The 23,832-nt window shown below is 45.6% G+C and overlaps 1 protein-coding gene and 1 gene segment (V, D, J or C); both read left to right on the top strand.

Moving 5' to 3' along the window:
- The window catches only part of LOC146352876 (T-cell receptor beta-2 chain C region-like), a 127,755-nt gene that overhangs the window by 72,793 nt on the left and 31,130 nt on the right, over positions 1–23,832 (top strand).
- On the top strand, positions 11,781–22,331 carry LOC146352882 (trypsin-like). The gene is made up of 5 exons (XM_084835095.1): positions 11,781–11,854; positions 13,047–13,206; positions 16,125–16,378; positions 18,902–19,038; positions 22,028–22,331. Exons 1-5 carry the CDS (start codon positions 11,815–11,817, stop codon positions 22,175–22,177), a joined length of 741 nt encoding a protein of 246 aa, XP_084691221.1. The 5' UTR covers positions 11,781–11,814; the 3' UTR covers positions 22,178–22,331.

Below are 23,832 nucleotides of genomic sequence, written 5' to 3' on the forward strand. Positions count from 1 at the left end.
ATTTTTTTTTTTTTTTTAAATCAGAACTTGCTGTTTATCTCCCACCAACCTACCCCGCCCCCCACCAACACACACACGCACACATGCCAGATTTATGGTGCTGGGATTAGTGTTATATAACCTGGGACCAGGATACCTCAAGGAATGCCTCCCTCTGTAGCAGGGGTGGGCAGCACATGGCTTCCAGGCCATGTGCAGCCCCAGCCATCCCCAGCGGGGCCCAGGCACTCCAACTCCTGTATCTCAGCTCAGAGGCATCTAATATTAGGATAGAAGCATCTATATATGATGTCCCTCTCCAAATTTCTCTAGCATTTGCATTTCCCCCTTGACTGGCTGTCATGTTCTACCATAAAGTCATGGCCTACGTCTATCATGCCCTCATTTGGGCAAACACAAACATTTTTACTGTCATCCAAAACGAGAAGCTCCCCAGCTCCTTTCAGCTTTTCCTCAGGAGGCCAGTTGCAAAGCTCCTCTGCCACCTTTTGGATGCTACATGGCAGCAACCACTTTCGCACAGGCCCAGCTTGTCGTAGAATGTCCCCCAGTGCCAAATAAATCTAAACTGCTCCTGCCTACACCAGCATTCCATTAAGATGTAGTGATGGCCACCAGTTCAGATGGCTTTAAAAGAGGGTTAGAGGAGAAGGCTATCAATGGCTACTGGTCCTGATAGCTCTGTGCTACCTCCAGCATCAGAGACAGTATGCCTATGTACACCAGTTGCTGGGGAACATGGGCAGGAGGGTGCTCTCGCACTCCTGCTTGTGGGTCTCCCATCAACAGCTGGTTGGCCACTGTATGAATGGAATGCAGGACTAGATGGCCCCTTGGTCTGATCCAGCAGGGGTCTTCTGATGTTCTTCTGTTCTTATCTATGCATGGAGATGCCTCAGCTTTGCCTGCCTAACTGGCACTGCACGTAGAACAGGTAACATTTCAGAGGAAGCTACCTCCTGCCTAGCAATCTCAATCTGGCTTCCAGGACCACACAGTTACACTTCCTCACTGATGCCAACACTGAGAGCCAGTGTGGTGCAGTGGCAAGAGTGTTGGACTGGGAGCTGGGAGATCCGGGTTCTAGTCCCCACTCGGCCATGGAAAGTCACTGGGTGACTTTGGGCCAGTCACACACTTTCAGCCCAACCCACCTCACAGGGTTGTTGTTGTGAGGATAAAATGGAGAGGAGGAGGATAATGTAAGCTGCCTTGGGTTCCTTTCAAGAGGAAAAAAAGGCGGGATATAAATGCAATAATTAATTAATTAATTAATAAACTTGCACCACAAATACTGACTCCATACCAGCACTAGCTACTAGGCTATCTAGATGACATGTGACACACACGGCCTTCACACAAGACAGGCAAGTTATCACGCCTTCTACCTTCCTGTCACAAACCCAGCTGTCCATATTTCTATAGATTGAACTGCCAGGAGCACCTGGACTCCTGGAAGCATATCCTTGGTGTGAGAGGATATCTGTTCATCCCCCGCGGGATGGGTCCCTTCTAAGGGATCATTTCCCTTTCTTTCAGAGTGATGCCTTTGCTCCCCAAGACCCTCACTCTCCATGACAGCAGAGGAGCTGTCACCTTGGGAGTGGGATGCTGCTAAGGGCTGTTATATAGACTGTAGTTACCCAAAGACTGAAAAGTAACTTGGGAAACCTTTAATCAGTTAGCGGTACCCCAGAGGTTCTGTAAAAAGTTACTGGAGGAACAGGATAAGACTAAGGTTAATGACACATTTTTACTGGCCAGGTATTGCACAGCAGGTGGCCGAATACTGTAAGTCCTGTGTAACCTGCCAGAGAGCGGGTGAAGCAGAGCACAAGGGCAAAACTCCCTTACAGCCTCTTCCCATGTCATATGAGAAGCCTTTTTCAAAGTGGGAATAGACGCTGTGGATCCCTTTTACCAAGCCTACTCAGAAGAGAAAGAAGAAATGTAATATTTATGTGGTGCACTATGTGTTGCGACTTCAAAAAATAAAGAAAAAAGAGGTATAAAATAGATCAAAACAATCTAGCAAAAGCCTAAAAGGTACAAAAAAATTGGTATGACAAAATAGCACAGTCAAAAGTGCTTGACGTAGGAAATGGGGTAATGGTTTTTCTTCCTTTACGCAAGGACAAACTCAAGGCTGCATCGGAAGATCTTTACATAATTAGAGATAAGACTGACAATGTTACATATGTTATAAACAAGAAGAAACCCTAGAAAAATGCCCAGAATGTAGATGAACATGTGGAACACCTAAGAACAGTGTGTGTACACAAAGTAGGACTCACTGTAAAACTTAGTAACTGTCCGTTTGGGTTACCTGAAGCCACATCCTTAGGATACAAGGTGAACACATAACTCCCTTGTGGGACAAGGCGGAAGCTATCAAAAACTGGGAAGCAGCCAAAACTAAAAAGCAAGCTAGACCTAGCAGGGTACCACAAGAGGTTTGTCCCACATTTTGGTACAATTGTGGGGTATTGACAAATCTAACAAAGATTTCAGGGTTGGGTGGGCAGGGTAGAACTGAACATCATCAACCCCATAGGAGCTGCTCAGTGAATGAGAGAGGCTTGTTCCCTGCCCCTGTCCACACTCCCCTGCTCAGGGAAGTTTACTGGAAACGCTGAAGTAAGCTCCTGTAGTTTAGCCCACACTTCTCCCCTCTCACCCACCATTGGGATATTGTGAAAAATTAAAAGGTACTGCACTATTGTGAATGGGAAAAACAGGCTACATAATCTGAATGGGTGAAGCAGCTACTGCGCTATTGTGAATACTTGAAACAGTGCTACTGCACTATTATGAATGGGGAAAACAGGCTACATAATCTGAAAGTGTGAAGCAGCTACTACACTATTCTGAATGATTGAAAAAGTGCTACTCTGGTATCATGAATGGGGAAGACAGGCTGCATACTGTAAATGTGTAAAGTGGCAACTGCACTAGGCTACATATTGTGAATGGGAAAACAGCACTACTGCAATATAGTGGACCCCTTCATGGATCACTGCCTTGTTGTGGCGAAGGGGCTTGCGTAACTCAATGAAGCCATAAGCTATGCCGTGAAGGGCCACCCAAGACGGACAGGTCATGGCAGAGAGTTCTGACAAAATGTGGTCCACTGGAGAAGGAAATGGCAACCCACTCCAGTATTCTTGCCAAGAAAACCCCATGGAATGTATCACAAGGCTAAACGAGATGACGCCGGAAGATGAGCCCCTCAGGTCGGAAGGTGTCCAATATGCTACTGGGGAAGAGCAGAGGGTATTTCCAAGTAGCGCCAGAAAGAGTGAAGCGGCTGGGCCAAACCCGAAAGGACACTCAGCTGTGGATGTGTCTGGCGGTGAAAAGAAAATCCGATGCTGTAAAGAACAATATTGTTTAGGAACCTGGAATGTCAGATCAATGAATCAAGGTAAGCTGGAGGTGGTCAAACATGAGATGGCAAGATTGAACATCGACATCTTGGGAATCAGCAAACTTAAATGGACAGGCATGGGCGAATTTAATTCAGGTGACCATCATATCTACTATTGTGGGCAAGAATCCCTTAGAAGAAATGGAGTAGCACTCATAGTCAACAAAAGGGTGGGAAAAGCAGTACTGGGGTACAATCTTAAAAATGATAGAATGATCTCAGTATGAATCCAAGGCAAACCATTCAACATCACAGTAATTCAAGTCTATGCCCCAACCACTGAGGCCGAAGAAGCTGAGGTTGATCAGTTCTATGAAGACCTACAACACCTTCTAGAACTATCACCAAAAAAAGATGTCCTCTTCATTATAGGGGATTGGAATGCTAAAGTAGGAAGTCAAGAAATCACCGGGATAACAGGCAGGCATGGCCTTGGTGTACAAAATGAAGCAGGACAAAAGCTAATACAGTTTTGCCAAGAGAACATGCTGATCATAGCAAACACTCTTTTCCAACAGCACAAGAGGCGACTCTACACATGGATGTCACCAGATGGTCAATATCGAAATCAGATTGATTATGTCCTTTGCAGCCAAAGATGGAGAAGCTCCATACAGTCAGTCAAAACAAGACCTGGAGCTGACTGTGGCTCAGATCATGAGCTGCTTCTTGCAAAATTTCGGCTTAAATTGAAGAACGTCGGGAAAACCACTAAACCGTTCAGGTATGACCTAAATCATATCCCTGATGAATATACAGTGGAGGTGAGGAATAGATTTCAGGGATTAGACCTGATAGACAGAGTGCCTGAGGAACTATGGACGGAGGTCCGTAACATTGTTCAGGAGGCAGCAACGAAATCCATCCCAAAGAAAAAGAAATGCAAGAAAGCCAAGTGGCTGTCTGATGAGGCTTTACAAGTAGCTCACAAAAGAAGGGAAGCGAAAAGCAAGGGAGAAAGGGGAAGATATACCCAACTGAATGCAGAGTTCCAGAGAATAGCAAGGAGAGACAAGAAGGCCTTCTTAAATGAACAATGCAAAGAAATCGAGGAAAACAACAGAATGGGAAAGACTAGAGATCTCTTCAAGAAAATTGGAGATCTCAAGGGAATGTTTTGTGCAAAGACGGGCATGATCAAGGACAAAGAAGGCAGGGACCTAACAGAAGCAGATGAGATTAAGAAGAGGTGGCAAGAATACACAGAAGAACTATACAGGAAAGATCTGAATGTCCCTGATAGCCATAATAGTGCGGTCACTGAACTTGAGCCGGACATCCTAGAGAGTGAAGTCAAGTGGGCCTTAGGAAGCATTAGTAACAACAAAGCTAGCGGAGATGACAGTATTCCAGCTGAGCTATTTAAAATCCTAAAAGATGATGCTGTTAAAGTGCTGCATTCAATATGCCAACAAATCTGGAACACTCAACAGTGGCCACAAGACTGGAAAAGGTCAGTTTACATTCCAATTCCAAAGAAGGGCAACGCCAAAGAGTGTTCAAACTACCGCACAATTGCGCTCATTTCACATGCCAGCAAGGTGATGCTCAAAATCCTACAAGCTAGGCTTCAGCAGTATGCGAACCGAGAACTACTGGAAGTACAAGCTGGGTTTCGAAGAGGCAGAGGAACTAGAGATCAAATCGCCAACATTCGCTGCATCATGGAGAAAGCAAGAGAATTCCAGAAAAACGTCTATTTCTGCTTCATTGACTACGCTAAAGTCTTTGATTGTGTGGATCACAACAAACTGTGGCAAATTCTTAAAGTGATGGGAGTACCAGACCACCTTACCTGTCTCCTGAGAAACCTGTACGAGGGTCAAGAAGCAACAGTCAGAACCAGAGATGGAACAACCGATTGGTTCAAAATTGGGAAAGGAGTACGACAAGGCTGCATATTGTCACCCTGCTTATTTAACTTATATGCAGAGTACATCATGAGAAATGCCGGGTTGGATGAATCACAGGTCAGAATTAAGATTGCTGGGAGAATTATCAACAACCTCCGATATGCAGACGATACCACCCTAATGGCAGAAAGCGAAGAGGATCTAAAGAGCCTCTTGTTGAGGGTGAAAGAGGAGAGTGCAAAAGCTGGTTTGAAACTCAACATTAAAAAAACTAAGATCATGGCATCTGGCCCCATCACTTCCTGGCATATAGAAGGGGAAGAAATGGAAGCAGTGACAGATTTTACTTTCTTGGGTTCCAAGATCACCGCAGACGGTGACTGTAGCCATGAAATTAAAAGACGCTTGCTCCTTGGGAGGAAAGCTATGGCCAACCTAGACAGCATAGTAAGAAGCAGAGACATCACCTTGCCGACAAAGGTCCGTCTAATCAAAGCTATGGTTTTCCCAGTAGTAATGTATGGCTGTGAGAGCTGGACTATAAGGAAGGCTGAGCGCCGAAGAATTGATGCTTTCGAACTGTGGTGCTGGAGAAGACTCTTACGAGTGCCCTGGACTGCAAGGAGGTCCAATCAGTCCATCCTAAAGGAAATCAACCCTGAGTGCTCATTGGAAGGACAGATAATGAAGCTGAAGCTCCAATATTTTGGCCACCTAATGCGAAGAGAAAACTCCCTGGAAAAGACCCTGATGCTGGGAAAGACTGAAGGCAAAAGGAGAAGGGGACGGCAGAGGATGAGATGGCTAGATAGCATCACGGATGCAATGAATATGAACTTGAGCACGCTCCGGGAGAGAGCGCAGGACAGGAAGGCCTGGCGTGCTATGGTCCATGGGGTCACGAAGAGTCGGACACGACTGAACGACTGAACAACAACAACAATATAGTGGAAGGATGAAACAGCACAAAGTAGTGCTAAGTGGGAAAGAAAGCCAGTGTCCAAAAGTGCCCTACTGCATATGGGGAAAAAGAGGGAATGGGGGGGAGGTGGGAATGGGGGGGAGGGCCCCGCCCCTTGACCACGTCACTGCCAGGTCACAGATGCATGCCCGGGATTTAATCCAGCAGGACAAGATACAGTGCAGCAGAACCGTGCAGAAGCCAGGTTTAAGGGGGAAAGCTGCACTAAAAGGACTTTCCGAAAATGTGCCTTTTCCAGAGGGAAACTGCGGGGTTGCTGCGGATTGGCAACAGAATCATCTGTCGTGAATGACCCTGATGTGTTCTCACTCTGCACTAAATCGGCCATGTAGATTGAGCCAAAGAGAACAATACTAGCCTTACTGTCAGGGATGAGTCTAAATGCCTTGAGATGTTGGAGAGCTCTGATTTTGAGTCAGAGTTGGAGCAGCAGCTAGATCAGAGGCCGGGGGAGGGACCCTCCCTAGTGAGCCAAAACACTAGAAGAGAGTCTTCCCAAGACCTTGACCAACAGATGGCCTAGGCTGTGTCCCTGCCCCCTCCCTCCACTGTGAGAACACAAGTTTCTGAGGAGGAGGAAGAGGGGCGTGACTTAAGAGTCGCTAGGGCATGAAGCAAAGCAAAGCGAAAAAAGTTGGGGGCAGGGCTCAGACACTCCACCCAGACTGTGGGCAACTTTCTCTCCCGCTGGTTCGTCTCCTCTGCTTACAGATTGTTGATTAGTTGTTTAGAGCCTGGGGGGCAGCCTGAGAGTTTTCCTGGAGTCTGCATTTGTAGAGGGACTAGGCTCTAGCAAAATAAAGTCGTATTAGCCTGAACCTTTGTCGATTGTGGTGTTGATTGCGAAGTGAAAGGACAATCTTACAGTACAATCCTTTGCATGCCGACTGGGAAGTAAGTCCCATGGAGATGAATGGGGCTTACTCCCAGGGAGGTGTGTATAGGATTGCACCGTTAGTGATTTAAGGAGCAAGAAGTGGGGGGGGGGAGTATTCACACACACACACACACATACACACACACACACACACTGGAACTGGAGCAAGTGAGTTGTCAGAAGCATATGGAGGGCAGCGCATTTCATCACCTGTTAACCTCTCAACCCATAGACGATCCACCCATTCTTGATATCAGCAGGGACAACGTTAGGATGGCGTTAGATGGTTTTAATTATTTCAGTTATTAGATATGGAGTTGGAAACACAGCAGTAATGCCTAGTAGTCAGTTATAGCCCTTTAAGTGGCAATCACTTAGGAGTATGCGCCACTGAAGTAGGTGGGACTTAAATCTGAGTAAATATACATGGGATTGAGCTGCATATCTGCCACACAGTAATTTCCGCGTTCAGAGCGGTCATGACACCAGTAAGAATTGCATGCATTCTGTTTCCGCAAAACCAGCATTGCTCTTTGCTCTCTCCAGAGGCAACAGAGAGGGGCGGAGCTCATAGGTAGGCACACCCATCCTTGGCAGGCAGAAGGCCCCTGATTCAGGCCCTGGCGTCAGCAATTCAAAGGATCCCAGTAGCTGGGCGAGGAAGGACCTTGCCCTGCCTGGGATCTTGGAGAGACACTGCCCGTCAGATTAGCGGTGCTGGGCTAGATGGACTACAGCCTGCCCCCCCTGCCCCCAAGCACACATTTTTGGAACAGAAAATATGACTGAAAGACTTTGGATTGGCTGCAATTCAGCCTTCATAAAATACAGGCAAACTGCATCCATCATAGCTTTTCTACATATTATGACAAAGCAAGATGTGACTAATCTATAGAAATTGTTAACAGGCAGTGACTCTACAAAACAGAGTGAAACCCCTTCAGGAGGAGCTGCATACAAGCACTGAACTCCGTAGTCATACATGAGTCATATTCTGTGATGTGAGAACACCCACTTCCAACCGTGAGAGGTTTCAGCACTCGGGGTTCAGTTTCCTTAGAAGGAGGTCACTGGAGTCTTATTGTGTTTCCCTTTATATAAGGTTTATTTGCACATGTATACAGGCTCAGCATAAGGTGAGGGTTCACAGAATTAACACTCCAACCAATTCCCTTTCCCCATCAGATGCCAAGGGGAATCCATAGATGCCCGCAGAGAGCAAGCCCACTCTCTGTCTTCTTTTCAGGTCTACTTCCAGCACGATCTGATTGCTACACACACAGACTTAGCTTGCCTGTATCGTTCTAACCCCAGACTCAATTAGCACATTCCTTAGCAAGTGGGGAAGAGAAAGGTAAGCCCCCCTTCCAGAATACTCCAATTCTGGCCATCTCTGAGGACAGCCACCCCTCAGCTAATCTCCATAGCAGATGGGAATCTGCCAGGCTAAATTTGCCCAAACAGTTTGACCCATTCTAACAATCTCTTTTTGCAACTCACAGAGCTGGGGGATCCTTGAGAGATCATTCAGACTAACCCCAAACCGACAGCAGTACAATGGAGCATGATAAGGGCCATGTCACACATTATGCAGCAAGCTTGTCATGAATGTATACTGAATGGGGAATTTCCTAAACACTGTGCTTGTATGATATATTGCTTGCAAACACACAGGTCTTCATATTTTTGCAGGCCCAAGGCAGGCTGCCTCTGCCCCACATATACAACTGCCCCCTCATTGCCAGATTTGGGGTGCACTCACTCTGGGCCCAGCCCACATGACATCCTTGGCTCACATGCAAGTCTACAGGTCCACTACTGGGGCACCGAAGTGGCACTGAGCACATGGGGGGGGGGCAGGACAAGTCCTACTCCACATGGGCAAATGCCCCAGTATGCTGGGTGAAGATGCTGAGCATCATGATTGGATGCTTCTGGATACAAAAAAGAAAAAATTATATGACACAGAAAACTCACATGTGAGCAAGAAGGGTTTAGCCCAAGCTTCTTCCTGCTAATTTTCTAATTGCTAAATTAATTGCTAAATAAGCAATTAGAAAATTGCTAATTTTCTGTCTGGAAATATATTTTTGTAGGGAGGAGCTATCTGTATGTATGAACAGCCGCTATTTTCTGGCCCTTTTTCCAGATCAAACGCTAAGAGCTTTTTCAGATGAAGATTTACTGAGGCATCACCATGGCTCATTCACTCACATTTCCTGGGTGATCCAGACAACATTGTCGCCCTTTTGTAATCTGCCTGTGTTTTCTCAGCAATTCTCTCAGTTAGAGATGTTGGAGGATAGCCAGTTGGGGCTCAAGCTCAGCAATTTCTCACCAGCTCGGCCCCCCAGATGCCAGTCCATGGATCCCCATGCTTGCCCAACCCCGGGGACATCGAGGCGGGTAAGTGTGGGGGTCTCCACAACCACACACGTGGTTGTTCAGGCAGGCATTTGGGGTGGGTTAGGGTATTTAAAAAAAAAAATTATGGTAGAATTTTATTGTTTTAAATTGTTTTATGGTATGTTGTACATTGCCCAGAGTGGCTGGGTGACCAGCCAGATGGGCGATTAATAAATTTAATAATAATAAAAAATAAATAATAAAAACCCATGAGCACCATTTTGCATAGAAATCATGGATTAAGCTATTTACGTAAATTGCGATTTTCACAAAATGGTGGCTGTAAATAGTGCCATTTACGCATCATTAGGGCGTCGATGGTCTAGACCATTAACTCTTATCATTTTGCATAAACGGCACTATTTACGGCTGCCATTCTGCAGAAATTGCGATGTCTGTCAGCAGTTTACCTGCTGCAATTTTTATACAAAATGGTGACTCGCAGGAAGAGGGGCTGCGCACCACTTGCCAGGCGCCCGTGGGCTGTCCGGCGTCTTGCCCAGCGCGTTGAACAGGGTAGCGAGCGGTGCACGGGGTGGGCACAGGGTGTTTTCCCATCTGTACTCCATACTTAATGCGAAAAATCTGTTAAGGAGGCAAAGGGCAGCACAGCTGCACGTTTTCTTTGATGGTGCAGCCAGGAAAATGCAGACTGGAAGCAGGGCGGGAGTTGTTGTCCCTGGGGAGCGGGGAAGGTGTGCTAGAGAGGCCCTGTCTCTCCCGATTGCTTGCTGTGTGTCTCCTGTTGTAGAGCCATGTCCTGCCTTCCAAATGCATTAATTGTTCTTTTGCTGCTTTACTCCCAGAACCCAGTGGGTTCAGCACCAGTACTGAAGTTGCCTGCTTAATTTTGTAGTTTGCTTTGGTACTTTAAAAAAAAAGTATGTTCGTGGTATTCCAGAAGAACAGACACACACAAGGATTAGAAATAAAAATGAAAAAGGTTTAAATTGGGGTGAGACGACTGCGATGGTGGTGTTTAAATGGGGTGTGTGTGCATCGAGTCTTTCTTTTTGCAGACCAAGGATGTGCTGCCAAGTGGGAGGGGAATCTGCTCAGACCTTTAAAAAGGAAACTGGAGCGATCTCCTTTGAGCTCTTCAAAATGGCATTAGCAGCCATTTAATTATTTGTTCCCTTTGCCGCTTTACTCCTTACTTTAACAAATCACTTGCTTAACTTTGTAGTTTTGTGTATATGTTAAAGGAATTCCAGAAGAACAGACTTGCACAAGGACTATTACTTTTAAAAATTAAAATGGTATGAGACAGCTTGGGCGGGTGGGGATGGGGGCTCTGAGGCTTTCTCTTTACAAAGCAGGAGACGGGAATCTGCTCACTCTGCTCTCAGCTGTCCGCCGGTTGGCCCCCTTTAGAGCAGCCATTTTGTTGTGAAATGAGGAGGAAGTTAGCTGCTTGCTCCATATTTCTAAATTAAGAAATTCTGAAATACCACATATGCGGTAAAATTGGATTTTATTTTTAGGGAAGCAGTGTGCGCAGGCAAGTTACACTCATGCACTCACATGCTCAGAATGATGAAAAGGTACTGTGGGAGGGGGCCATTCTGTCACGGACCACTCCCCTTGGATGAATGCAAAATCCTTCTATGCTCACAGAGAAAAGGACTCTGTGGGTTGTGGGCTGCAAAACTGCAGGCAGCAAAACCTGGTACAGATACTACCTAACCGCAAAAAAAGGGGGGGGGGAAAGAGCCCCGTGTGGAAAACAATGCAACATGCAGCCCGTCATTTCTCATTCTGCCTAAATGTACACTGGTACAGAGTATGTAATGTCAGTTTTCTAGGCCTGGCCTTCTCTGTCCAGTCTGGCCCAAGCTGAGAACAGGCCTGACAATTTGTCAGTCATATAATTCCATGGCATGCAAGTCTGGAACTCATCAGAGTTAGCTGCTGGATAGCCCTTACAAAGCAGAACAGATAGGAGCAGATGTAATGAGGTTTCATAATAATCCAAGATGGCAGAAAGCGGTTCAAGACCCCCTTTCAAGACTCAGCACATTGCCAGAATTGCACCTAACTCTTTGTTCTTTCCATTGTTGGAAACACTTCAGATTCAAGGCACCTGCAATCATGTTATCGCCCTCTCCGCTAGGCAAGGTGTATTTTAGTTGAGCTTATTCAAGGTCCTGGGAAGTGGGCAGCTGGTGGGACCTTGGGCTGAGGAGATAAGATCCTGAGGAAAGTATAAATTGGGGAGAAATGTCTTCAGAGAGCCCTGTTCCAGTTGACAAGACCAACAACAGACACCATGAAACTCCTCTTGATCTTTGCCTTCCTGGGAGCAGCAGGTGAGGTTTTTAAAAATGCATTCGATTCTCTTTACAGGCCTCTAACGTCTAGCATACACATGCAGCGGAATGAGGGGGAAATGAAGCGGTCAGGTCCTGAGGTGGTAGAGCTACCATTTCAGACTGCAATTGAGGGGACCACATTTTTGTAACGCTTCCATCTGTTAAAAATGTTTTGGAGGTAGAAGGCTAACACAGCAGGGACTGAGTGGGACTGTACCTTTCTCCTTGGTGTGCTTGTTCTTTTATTTCCAAGGAGTTTTTGTTTCTGTTTTACAAGGAGCAGCATTCAAAATTGATATTCCCAGCTGTAGCATGCCCACTCGACCACTTTAGGAGCCTGGCAGCTTGTGCAGTTAAATCAATTTAGTCCGTCTAGAGCCAGGCTAATCTTTGCATTGTAATCCCTCCCACCCGCCCACTTTTGTTTACAGTCTTACAGCCTGTTTACATGTGCTTATCCCCATAAACACACATTCTCCTTCAAGAATTTTCATTAGTTTTTTTAATTGCCCTCAAAATCCCCTTGATATTTTAAGCCAAAACCTAAAATTTTGATTTAGGTATAATTTTGGTGGCTGGGTCCCAGGTAGCCGGCTCAGGTCGACTCAGCCTTCCATCCTTCCGAGGTTGGTAAAATGAGTACCCAGCTTGCTGGGGGAAAGGTAGTCACGACTGGGGAAGGCAATGGCAAACCACCCTGCTACAGTCTGCCATGAAAACGCCAGCGAAAACGGCGTCCCTCTAGGAGTCAGCAATGACTCGGTGCTTGCACAGGAGGAACCTTTCCTTTCCTTTGGTGGCAACTCTGTCTGTCTGTCCATCTGTCTCCATCACTGCTTTTATATTGCTTTCCTTTTCCATTTTGATTTATCTGGCATAATATCTCTTTTTGTTTAATTTGAGGCAGGTGTGCCTCTTTGGGGGATAGGACGGAATGGACTTAGGGGTAAATACATCTGAAAGTGACACAGACCAGAAATAGCCTGATTTGCCCATCCATAAAAACTAGTGGTTTAGGCCTTCCTGAAGCATCGGTCTGGGGCCACTGTCTCTCCCTCCCTAAATGGCACACTGACTTCAAGGCCATGTCATATTATCACTAAGACACTGTACGTGACTTAGGTTGCTTTGTGCAGAATCCAAGGTATTTGGCTCTTCTTACTAATTTTGATTTCCCTGCTTTGGTCAGTTGCTGCCCCTTTGGACGATGATGACAAGATTGTGGGAGGATATGCTTGCAGGAAAAATTCTGTCCCCTACCAGGTATCACTGAATAATGGGCATCACTTCTGTGGCGGTTCCCTTATCCACGACCGATGGGTGGTTTCAGCCGCTCATTGCTACAAATCGTGAGTGAATGGTAGTTCTTTTTCCATTGTGGTGTTTGTAAACTAACCAGTAGGTGAGGTCCAACAAGATCTCACACTTTCAATAGAGCTGGACTTCAGAGATGGTATGAATGAATGCAGATACCTCCAGGTCACTATGGGTTGCTGCATACTCAGGATGGGCGTCAGGGAGAAATGCACACAAAATCACTGTATACTATGGGACTAATGTGGAGATTTGAAAAAGTACACACAAAAATATGTATATTGAGAGAATGGCACAAAAAACATGTAGGCATTTTCGTGCTGACTTTTAAAAACAAAATTTGCAAATTAACGTGGAAATTGGATGGAATTAACTTAGTGGTGGAAATCTGGCAAACTGAATGAAAGTAAACTTCACAGTTTTGTCATTCCCTACTCAGGACATCCACCTTTTTACTGTGGAACTAAACTACGCAGCAGCCGGTTGCCAAGCTCACACAGAAGATGATCCCAGATTATTTTCTCCACCCTGTAAAACACAAACATTTTTGTGGCTGGCAATAGATGAGAGTTTTTCCCCAGAGAGTTGAATGTGATATTTCTTCCACAGGACTAAGGCATGACTGGATAAGAACCTCCACCTTCTGGTGAGGTTCTAACCAAAACTGATGAGGTCACTCAGGAGCACTTATCTTTCCATAAGAAATCCAAACATGTTTCATTGACACATAATTAAAATAGTGAAATCTTAGAGAACACATTCATTTCCATTGCTGAAATCCTTCCCATCCAGAATAATCTGAGGTTGCAGCCCCTGTAAAGACTGGGAATAAACCCCATTCAACTGTGGGACTTCTGAGTAAAAATGCATAGGACTGGGATCTAGGGCTAGAGCACGATTCAATACTCATCTTAATTATTTTGTACAATTTCTTATAACTGATTTCCTCGCAAGATGCATGTGCCATCATGCTGAAACCTAACCAGGGCCAGATCCACATGGAAATGCATACAGGAGCATTTCCAGCTTTTATTCATATTATCATGAAATTGGCTTTGGTCTGTCAGCTACACACAAAGCAAGAAAAGCAGAGTATATGCGACTTAAAAACCCACTTTCATAAGTCACACAAGAGCACTTCAAACTGCCTTACTTTGAGTCTGGGCGGAGTCCTGCCAGTTGAAGTGAACGTCATCAACAGTAGAGATGCTGCTCAGTGAATTATTCCCTACCCTGTTCATGCCCCCACTACTGGCTGCCCCTTCTCCTTTCCCTCTGTGTATTCTTTCGTTTTTAGTGTATCGCAGTCATGATCCTGCGAAATACCTCTCCTGCAGGCTCCCACTACTGGCTGCCCCTTCTCCTTCCCCTCTGTGTATTATTTATTGTGCACTACCTCTAAGCTGGCTACTCCACTATTGTGAACAAAACTTTGCTATTGTGAATAGGAAAAACAGGCTAGATAGCTAGTGCACTACTGTGAAGGCTTGAAACAGCACGGCTCCGATTTTCTCAGTGGGAAAAACTCACTACAGATTCTCAGTGGGTAAATGCTTGTGAATGGGAAGTAGTGCTAAGTGGGAAGAAGCCTGTGTCCAAAAGAGGGAATGGGGTGGGCGTCACAGAAATAGGCACGCCCAGGATTTAATGCAGGGGACTGGGCACACCGCAGTGGAACCGCTCCTGCACCGCATTCAAGAAAAACAACACACTAAAATGACTTTCTGAAAATGCACCTTTTCTAGAGGGAAGCTGCGGGGTGGCTGCAGATTGGTGACAGGGTCATTCTGTCGCAAAAGACCCTGATGTGCTCTCCCTCCGCATCAAATCGAACATGTAGATTGGCCCCAGATTTCTTTAAATTAATCTTTTAGTATAGTGTTAACGTGATTATCCATTAAAAGGATGTCACATTAACCATGGAAGTTTCAGATGCAATAACATGAAAACAATGACATTTGTATATAGGAAAACCTTGCATACCCATGATCCTATGTTTATCTTTTTGATATCAAGATAATTTTATACAGCTCTAGCTACCCATCCTGGGATATATATTATGAAGGGTAGTATATAAATGTCCTAAATAAATAAATTGTAGCTCTGTGGATAAGATAAAAAGATGGTGATATAGAACATTCCAACCTTGTACCTCTAAACAAAATCGATCAGTCTGGTATTCATTAAGTGACGTTCTAGTAGCTCCTTTTATGTCACGTGAATGTATCCCTTACCTGAAAGTTACTCAGCACTTGCTGCAGATGGAGATGGGCTATCTGTGGAAAAGCACAAGTTTTTGCCAGGGCCAGGATGGGTCCACGGCTGGCTGGGGCTGCATCTGAATCCCGCTCGGGAGGGCACAGTCTAGCCCCCAGGTCAGTGGCCTGAACTAGAGCCTGAAGCGTAGCATGTGGAACGTGTACTCTGTTGAGCAAGGGAAGGCAAAAGGTCAGGCTCCAGGCATTTCTACCAGGCCCATCCAATCCAGAGGTTTCATACTGTCTGCCAAACACCAGGGATCGTCTTACACGACCTGTTCTCCTCTGCAGCTAAAGAGGGATCTCAGGCCTGAGTGTACGCATTAGGTGGTCGCTCACTAGGCCAGGTCCTAACCTCAAGCCACAAAGCTCCCAGCTTGAATCTCTTGCATTTGCTGAACTTTGTCTCATTCATATGACAGAGCACCACTTGAACCTGATGGCTGGTAACATGCCCATTTTTAAAACCTGCCTGTCCTGTGATAGTAGCCAGGCAGGCGCTGCTTAGGGTCATGGAGATCTGTGATAAGTTCTTGTATGGTGGCAAAGTTCCCACTGGTGGATACGGCCCCTTGCTAAATGTGATGCTGGTGGATTTGATGAGTCCTGTGGCATAAGCAGTACAAGTCTTGTTTACCTTGAGATCAGACACTGCATTGTGTACTCATTGTACTACTGAATGGTTGATTTTGCAGCCGCATGCAAGTGGTGCTTGGAGACCACGACATTTACGAGGAGAATGGGGATGAGCAGTTCATCAAAGCTGAAAAAATCATTGTCCATCCAGACTATAACCCTTATTACTTGGATAATGATATTATGCTCATCAAACTGGCAGCCAGTCCTGAACTTTCCACACGTGTCGCACCCATCACCTTGGGCTATGGATGTCCAGCTCCTGGAACTGAGTGCCTGATCTCAGGGTGGGGCAACACTCTCAGTGATGGTGGTGAGTATGGATAATATTTGGTCAACTCATCATCTTATGGCTCCAGCCTGGGTTCCCCAAGGATGTGAATGGAGAACTTCGATATGCTGGTACTCTGGGGGCCCATCTGCCTGGAGAGCTTTCCAACACAATTCAGTTTATCACTGCATTTGCATCATATCGGATTTGCCCCTCCCGCGTCACACACAGCCAATTAAAACGGCGCATAACAACAACAAAAGAACCGCTTTTCCGTGGCAGACTGCACAAGAAATGTTATTAGTTCAGCATATGGGGGTAGACTCTCGCAGCATCAACAAGCTTTCTTTAAAAAAAAGAAAAAGTCATTAAACTTATGTGCAGGCTTGTCCCTTGGGATGAGTGAGATTTGAAATGAAAGGCAAATCAGTTCCCTTCCCCAACCCTCTCTATGCTGAATAACTGCAATGGAAGACAATGGGAATTACTTCTGAGTAGACATGTTTAGTGGGTTGTTTTCAGCGTGCTGATTTTAAGGCTCATGTGGGAAAAACAAAACACAATCAGTGGAGGGTGAAGCCAACTCCTCTCCTCGGGTCCACCCACTGATGATGCAACTTTCCCTTCCTCCTGTCAGGCTGCTCCCCCCAGCCAGCACCAAAGCCAGTATCACTACCTGAGGTCACACAGACTCCCAAACCGCACTGAAGCCACTGCGATGGGAAAATCTGTTGCAAAATGTTTTTGTGAAAGTGCGGGTGTGCCATGACTGTGTGTGAGGTGCAGGAGAACCAGAATAAATTCCATGTGTAGATGGGGACTGAATAACTTGGCATACTCTCTACTGGTCTGCTAGTAGGGGTGTACGAACCCCACGGCTGTGGCCGGTCTTTGTCTGCAAATGGCGTCTGGTGTAGTGGACGCCATTTGCGTCCTGCACTTTACCATGATAGGCTACATAAAGATTTACGTAGCCTATCACATTAAAGAGCAGGAACGCAAATGGCATAGCGGACACCATTTGCGTCCGCAGTCCGGTGATATGGCCATGGTGGCCGTATCACTGGGTCTTCGGAGCCGGCGGCAGGGAGGATCCGTTGGCGAGGACTTCGCACTGGAAGACAAGGTAGGAGATCCAATCCTCCATGGACTTTGGGGGGCCAGATTCAATAGAATCTGGCCTCATTGGGGTCCGTGGAGGATTTCTCCAACATCCCTATCTGCTAGCCACTCTTGTCAAAACACGTCATCTGCCATATCTTGACCACCACAGTGGGGCTTGCTGGACAGCTTGATGAAAATGTTGGTCCAGTGTGCAGCTGCTGTGAACAAGGCAAACGTTGGGGATCGTTAGGATAGGAATAAAAAATGAACCCGCCCATATTGTAATGACGTTCTTCACATTTGTGATGTGACCACACTTGGAATACTGTGTCCGGTTCTGGTCACTGAACCCCCAAAAGGATACTGTACAGCTGGAAAAAGTGCAGAAAAGGGCAATCAAAATGATCAGTGGGCTGAAGCAACTTCCCTATAAGGAAAAGTTACAATGTTTGAGGCTCTTTCACTTAGAAAAAAGGTGCATAAGGGAGGACATGATAGGGGTGTATAAAATGATGCGTGGGTTGGAATCAGCATCCTGCATTGTTGTTCCACCAGTGGAAGCCATTCAGCTGGTGTAGCAATGATGTTGGATCCAACCCGTGCTGTGGAGAAACTGGATAGGGAGAAAAACCTTTCTCTCCATCTCTCTGTCACTGCTGGAACCTAGGGTCATCCAATGAAGCTGAATGGTGGAAATTCAGAACAGATCAAAGGGAATACTTCACACAGGGCATAGCTAAACTATAGAGTTCACTACCACAAGATGTAGTGATGGCCACCAGTTTGGATGATTTTAAAAGGGAATTAGTCAAATTCGTGAATGATAATTCATGTACTACCTGTGGTGGCTATTTATTGCCCCCAGTGACAGAGGGAATATGCCTCTGAATACCAGTTGCTGGAGGACACAAGCAAGAGGGCGCTGTTGTACTCCTAACCTGCTTGCAAACTTCCCATGGGTGTCTGGCTGGCACTGTGAGAACAGAATGGTGGAGTAGAGAGGCCTTTGGTCTGAATCCAGCAGGGCTCTTCTTACAATATTATGTTCTTGACTGTGAAGAAATGCTTCATTCCTAGAACAAGTGATGCTGGAGGTGAAGTCAATAATATTAATAATAATAATAATAATAATAATAGTGATCTGGGACTGAGCCTTGGAGAAACTTGGTACTAATTCAGTCCCGTCATTAAGCATAAAAATGCTGTGTTTGGGGGGCTTTTGTAGTCGGGGCAGGTTGGACTATATATGCACCACATTTCAGCTTCCTGTCTATTATCTACTTTGGAAGCACCCTAGCAATTTTGACACCCCAGGGACATTCACTGAAGTCCAGGTGGCTTATTATATAAAATTATATTCCCATACAGCAAGGTAGCTCTTGCTTCCCCAAAATTACAGGATGAATGCAGTCCTGTTCAATGTCTTCATTATACTCCTTTTCTTTCTCTCTTTGCTTCTAGTATTCTGGCCTAAAGTTCTACAGTGTGTGAAAGCTCCAGTCCTAACTGATGCTGAATGCAGAGAGTCTTACCCAGGAAATATCAGTGACAATATGATCTGTGTTGGATACTTAGAGGGTGGCAAAGATGCCTGCCAGGTGAGACAATTTGCCTTGTGCGCACTTGAAAGTAATTAACCACACAGAATTACCTGCTTGGCTTTATTTGAAAATAGTCACCACTTAGGAATGAAAACAATGGCCCCGAATGAGCAGAGTATTTGACCGTTGCAGTATATACTGTGGTGGGTCCTGTGCGTTGATCCTTTTCCATCCCATTTCCCATTTTCTGCGGGGGAAATGTTTGCTACAGATCAGCTTGCAAACCTTGCTTGAAGGTGAAGTCCGCGCCTCAAAGGGGCAATCTACATTACAACTTCAAACTGGTTTCAAACCTGTTTTTAGCGATTATGGCTACCAAATACAGGAATTCTGGGAACTGTAGTTCTAGGAAGAGGGGCAGCTTGGGCAGGGGACAGGGGTCTCTAGCAAAGAATTCTCAGTACCCTCATGAAACTGCAGGATCCCTTTAGATAAACGGGTTTGAAACCAGTTTAAAGTTGTAATGTAGATTGCCCCAAAGTGAGAAGTGCTGGCACCTTGCTCAAACGCAGCACCCTCAGGGTGAAGCTCCCGTGCGGCAGGCTGCAGGCTTCTACGTGGCCACGTTGTCTGGCTGCTGCCTGCTCATCTGGCCCTTTTGCTGTGAGAAGCAGAGGAGAATTCTGGGTGTAAGCCCCACATGCTTTCCCTCCATTCTTCTGGTCTGGCAAAAGAAGCACAAAATGGAGGACAAGATTCCCAGAGTGCGAGAGAAAACCAATTTTATTTATAAAATACCATCATTGTAAAATCTCTGATGTGCACACATTTTTAGCACTGCTATTCCTCAGGGAAGCTTGAGGAGAGACCAAAATGCATAATTCTTATTCGAAAAATGTAATGTGGTCTTATGTCTGTAAAGGGTTAATTTGTGGCAGTGGAGGAGTGACCATGTGCATATGGGGGCACTGGAAGTGTGTGATGTGTGTGATGTGTGTGTGTATGTGTATATATATATATATATATATATATATATAGGCTTCTGCAAGATGTATGGGGAACTCCAGCTGCGTGAGTACAGGAAACTGCCATTTCCTTTGATGAGGATGTGTGGAACTTTCTGTACTATTCCTAGGGATGGCGGAGAATTTCTCCACGAATCTTCGGGAGGCCGAGTGCCAATGCATTCGGCCCCCCGAAAGTGTTGGGGAAATTCTCCGCCCGGCCCCCCCCCCGGGATGGGACTTACCGTGGCCGAATGTCCCTCTCAGCGGCTGGTCCCGGCGGCGGTTCGGCGGGGGCGGCGGCCGGTCTCCCGACCGGCTGCCACCACCACCATTACAAAATAAAAAAGTAAACAAAAAACAAAAAACACACACCCGTGATAGGCTACGTGACGATTTACGTAACCTATCACGGCTAGATTTACAAAGTCAGCTGTGATAGGCTACGTAAATCGTCACGTAGCCTATCACGGGTGACTTTGGGGGGGAAAAAAAAAAGCGCGTACGCAAATGGCGGCAGCCCATGGGCGCTGCCATTTGCGTTCCTTATTTTGGCACGTCTAGTCTACGTAAAGATTTACGTAGACTACAGCGAAAATAAGGGCAATGCAAATAGTGTTTCCTTATTTTTGCCGTAGTCTACGTAAATCTTTATGTAGACTAGACGTGCCAAAATAAGGAACGCAAATGGCGGCACCCATGGGCCGCCGCCATTTGTGTACGCGCTTTTTTTTCCCCCAAAGTCACCCGTGATAGGCTATGTGATGATTAACGTAGCCTTTCACAGCTGACTTTGGAAATCTAGCCGTGATAGGCTACGTTAATCGTTACGTAGCCTATCACGGGTTTTGGGGTTTTTTTCACTTTTTCTTTCGCGGCCGGGGAGACGGGGCGCTTCTCCCCAGCCTGAATTTCGGCCGGGCGAGGCGGGGCGCCTTCCCCCCGGCCTGAATTTCGGCCGGGCGAGGCGGGGCACCTCCCCCCCCTCACCTGAACTTCGGGGGGAGAAGCGAAGCGCCTCCCCCCCACCGCGAAGCAAGCTGCGGGACAAGGTAAGTCCCTTTCGTACATCCCTAACTATTCCCTTGCTTTTCACTGGTAAAAAGCACATGCTCAGGAGTAATTGCAACTAACCCCCATATATGGGATGTGGTGGAAGAAGGGATTTCCATTCACATGATGTGAACTTCGGGCAAGCTCTACCATCAAAAACAAAGAATAACATAATTTTGTAAAGCAGCAACATTTTTTCTTTTTAAAAGCCTGTGCCACCTTCAAATTAACCAGGTAAAACTGATGTAAGCAACCAGGTCTTTACAACCTGTTTAAAAAAAAACACAAAGGGGCCAAGTGAATTTCCTGTGGCGGGGAGGTCTGTAGTGATGAGACCACCATGGATAAGTGAAGTGTAACACACTTATGCTTTGTTTCAGTTGAAGATAGGACTGAGGGTAAGCCAAAGGCCTCACAGAAAAGGTGGCTTTTTTTAGGTTTTTGAAGAAAGAGGGGTGTCCCCACACAACAGTGCTCTCCATTGTGCAAAGAGAGTGCTGAACTAGATATGCCCTTGGTCTGATCCAGCAGGGCTCTTCTTATGTTCTTTTATGATCTTATGTAGGGTGTCCTTCATAAGTGGTAACCAGAGAGTGGATAGAGTTGTTTTAAGGAACAGAAGGCTTTTGAGTAACTGAGGGTTGTACAGCTGGAGGAGTCATGATTAGAGTGGAAGAACAGAGTGGGGTGTCATTCATAAGTTTAAAGGTAAAAATGAAGTGTTTGTGGTGGATGAAGAAGGGAATGGAAAGTCAGGACAAGATTTGAGGACAGGCATCCTGTGGTCTGCTGAGCAATAAGAGAAATGAATGGGTTTAAGGACCAAGAAAGATTTTCACAATGTTATATGAAGGAGAAGTGGCACGACTTGATGACAGTGAATATGGGGAGTAAAGGAGAGGCAGGAATTAAAGCCAAAGCAAACTACTTGGGAACCTGCCTGAAATGACTTCTGTTTTCAACCTTCCCCCTTTTTCTTTATTTTACAGGGGGATTCCGGTGGCCCAGTGGCATGTAATGGGGTGCTCCAGGGCATCGTTTCATGGGGAGTAGGATGTGCTCTGCCCGGTTACCCTGGGGTTTACACCAAAGTCTGCAACTACGTTAACTGGATCCATGACACCATCGCTGCTAACTAAAACAGCCATTTCTCCCCTTGTTTCATCAAACTGGTGTCACTTCCTTCTCAAGTCATCATCTTAATACAGAATATAAAGGAAATAGATTCAGATTACCAAAATATTCTGGTTTGTGGTTGTTTTTATTTTAATAACATTAAAATAATAGTATTATTTATTATAATAACATTCCAGCTGTTGTAGGGCATATCTGCACTGCAAATTTGAAGTGTGGTACCCTTCCCTTTTTCATTTCCCGCTGTTCCTAATGTATTCTAAAGAATATTGTCCAGAGTCTGTTTTCTAGTGGAATCCTTGCTATCCTATCCAAGAAAGAAAAATATGAATTTCCCATGGCTTACACAAAACAACATCACCACACCAAAAACTGCAAAATCAGATTCCAAAATATGTTATTACTCTCTCAGTGGTGGGGAACCCTGGAGCAAGACCTAGGGACTAGAGAAATTTTGCATCAGTCTTTACCAGGTGTCATGAGCAGAAACAGGCAGTTTGTTCTTTCTCTGTCTATCCATTCATTCCCTTTTGTTTGTATGTGGATTGAGTGAAGGTCTCAGAACTGCATGAGCAGCGTGGGCTGCTGCTGTGCTGGCCTACAAAAATTACAGCTGGAGGTTTCCCTCTACTGGAAGCTTTAGGAAATATATTTCTAAAAAGCAAAACAAAACCTTCTATGAGTGTCTAAGGATGTGTACAAAAATGTACCTACCAAATAGGACTTGCTGTGTATCCCACCCCCCAGGTTTTTTTAATTCTTCATATTTATATATATATATATATATATATATATATTTGTATATATCCCTAACACTGAATACATATGGATATACATAAGCTTCAACAAAAGTGGACCAGATATCCAAATATCAATTTGGAGGTTACATCTACATGCCACCCGTTCAAAGACTGAAAACGTTGTTAGGTCCTCAATCCAATGCATTACAGGAGGTGACTATTTATCTTTCCAGTGTTGTAATATCAGTCTTTTAGCTGTCAAAAGGATGCGGAGAATCCATTTATGCTTAGCATTCATTAATTTCCATGAAGCGGGTAAATAAGTGTGTACATCAGCAAATATTAAAGACTGTTCCAGTACAAAATTTATCCATATAATAACCTCCTCCCAAAAAGAAGCAACGCCTGAACATTACCAAAACATATATTTAAAAGAAGCATTAGCTGCATTTCACAGCCAGCAAATAGCCGAATTAGCAATAGACATGAAACAAAAGTTTTTGCTGAATAAGATGCAGCCTAAGACCCATAGATGCAACAGGTATAGACACCAAAGCAGCAATCCACTGATTAGGTGAAATGGGACAATCTAACGCCCTATTCCATTCCTGTTTAAAACCCTGTATGGTATATCATATTTATTCACCAATAACAAGTATTTATAGACATGGATTGTGGGTCACTGTCATGCCCCCATCAGAAGACTCCCGTGAGGAAGAGGAGTTAGGCCCCAACAGGGCCTGTGCCACAAGAGGGGCTGCGTCTGTGGGGGAGCCTACTGAGGTCCTAGCCCCTCGGGAAGAAGGGGAGTCTGCCTCGGAAGAGGAGGCTGAACGCCCCCCCCCAAGTCCCAGGGAGCGACGGCACCAGAGGAGGCAGGCCCAGTTCAGAGAACCTCAATGCAGCCAGGCTGCAGCAGA

The sequence above is a fragment of the Heloderma suspectum genome, chromosome 2 (assembly GCF_057233095.1).
Source record: "Heloderma suspectum isolate Gila_16-S chromosome 2, 16-S_ref, whole genome shotgun sequence".
Taxonomy (NCBI): Eukaryota; Metazoa; Chordata; class Lepidosauria; order Squamata; family Helodermatidae; genus Heloderma; species Heloderma suspectum.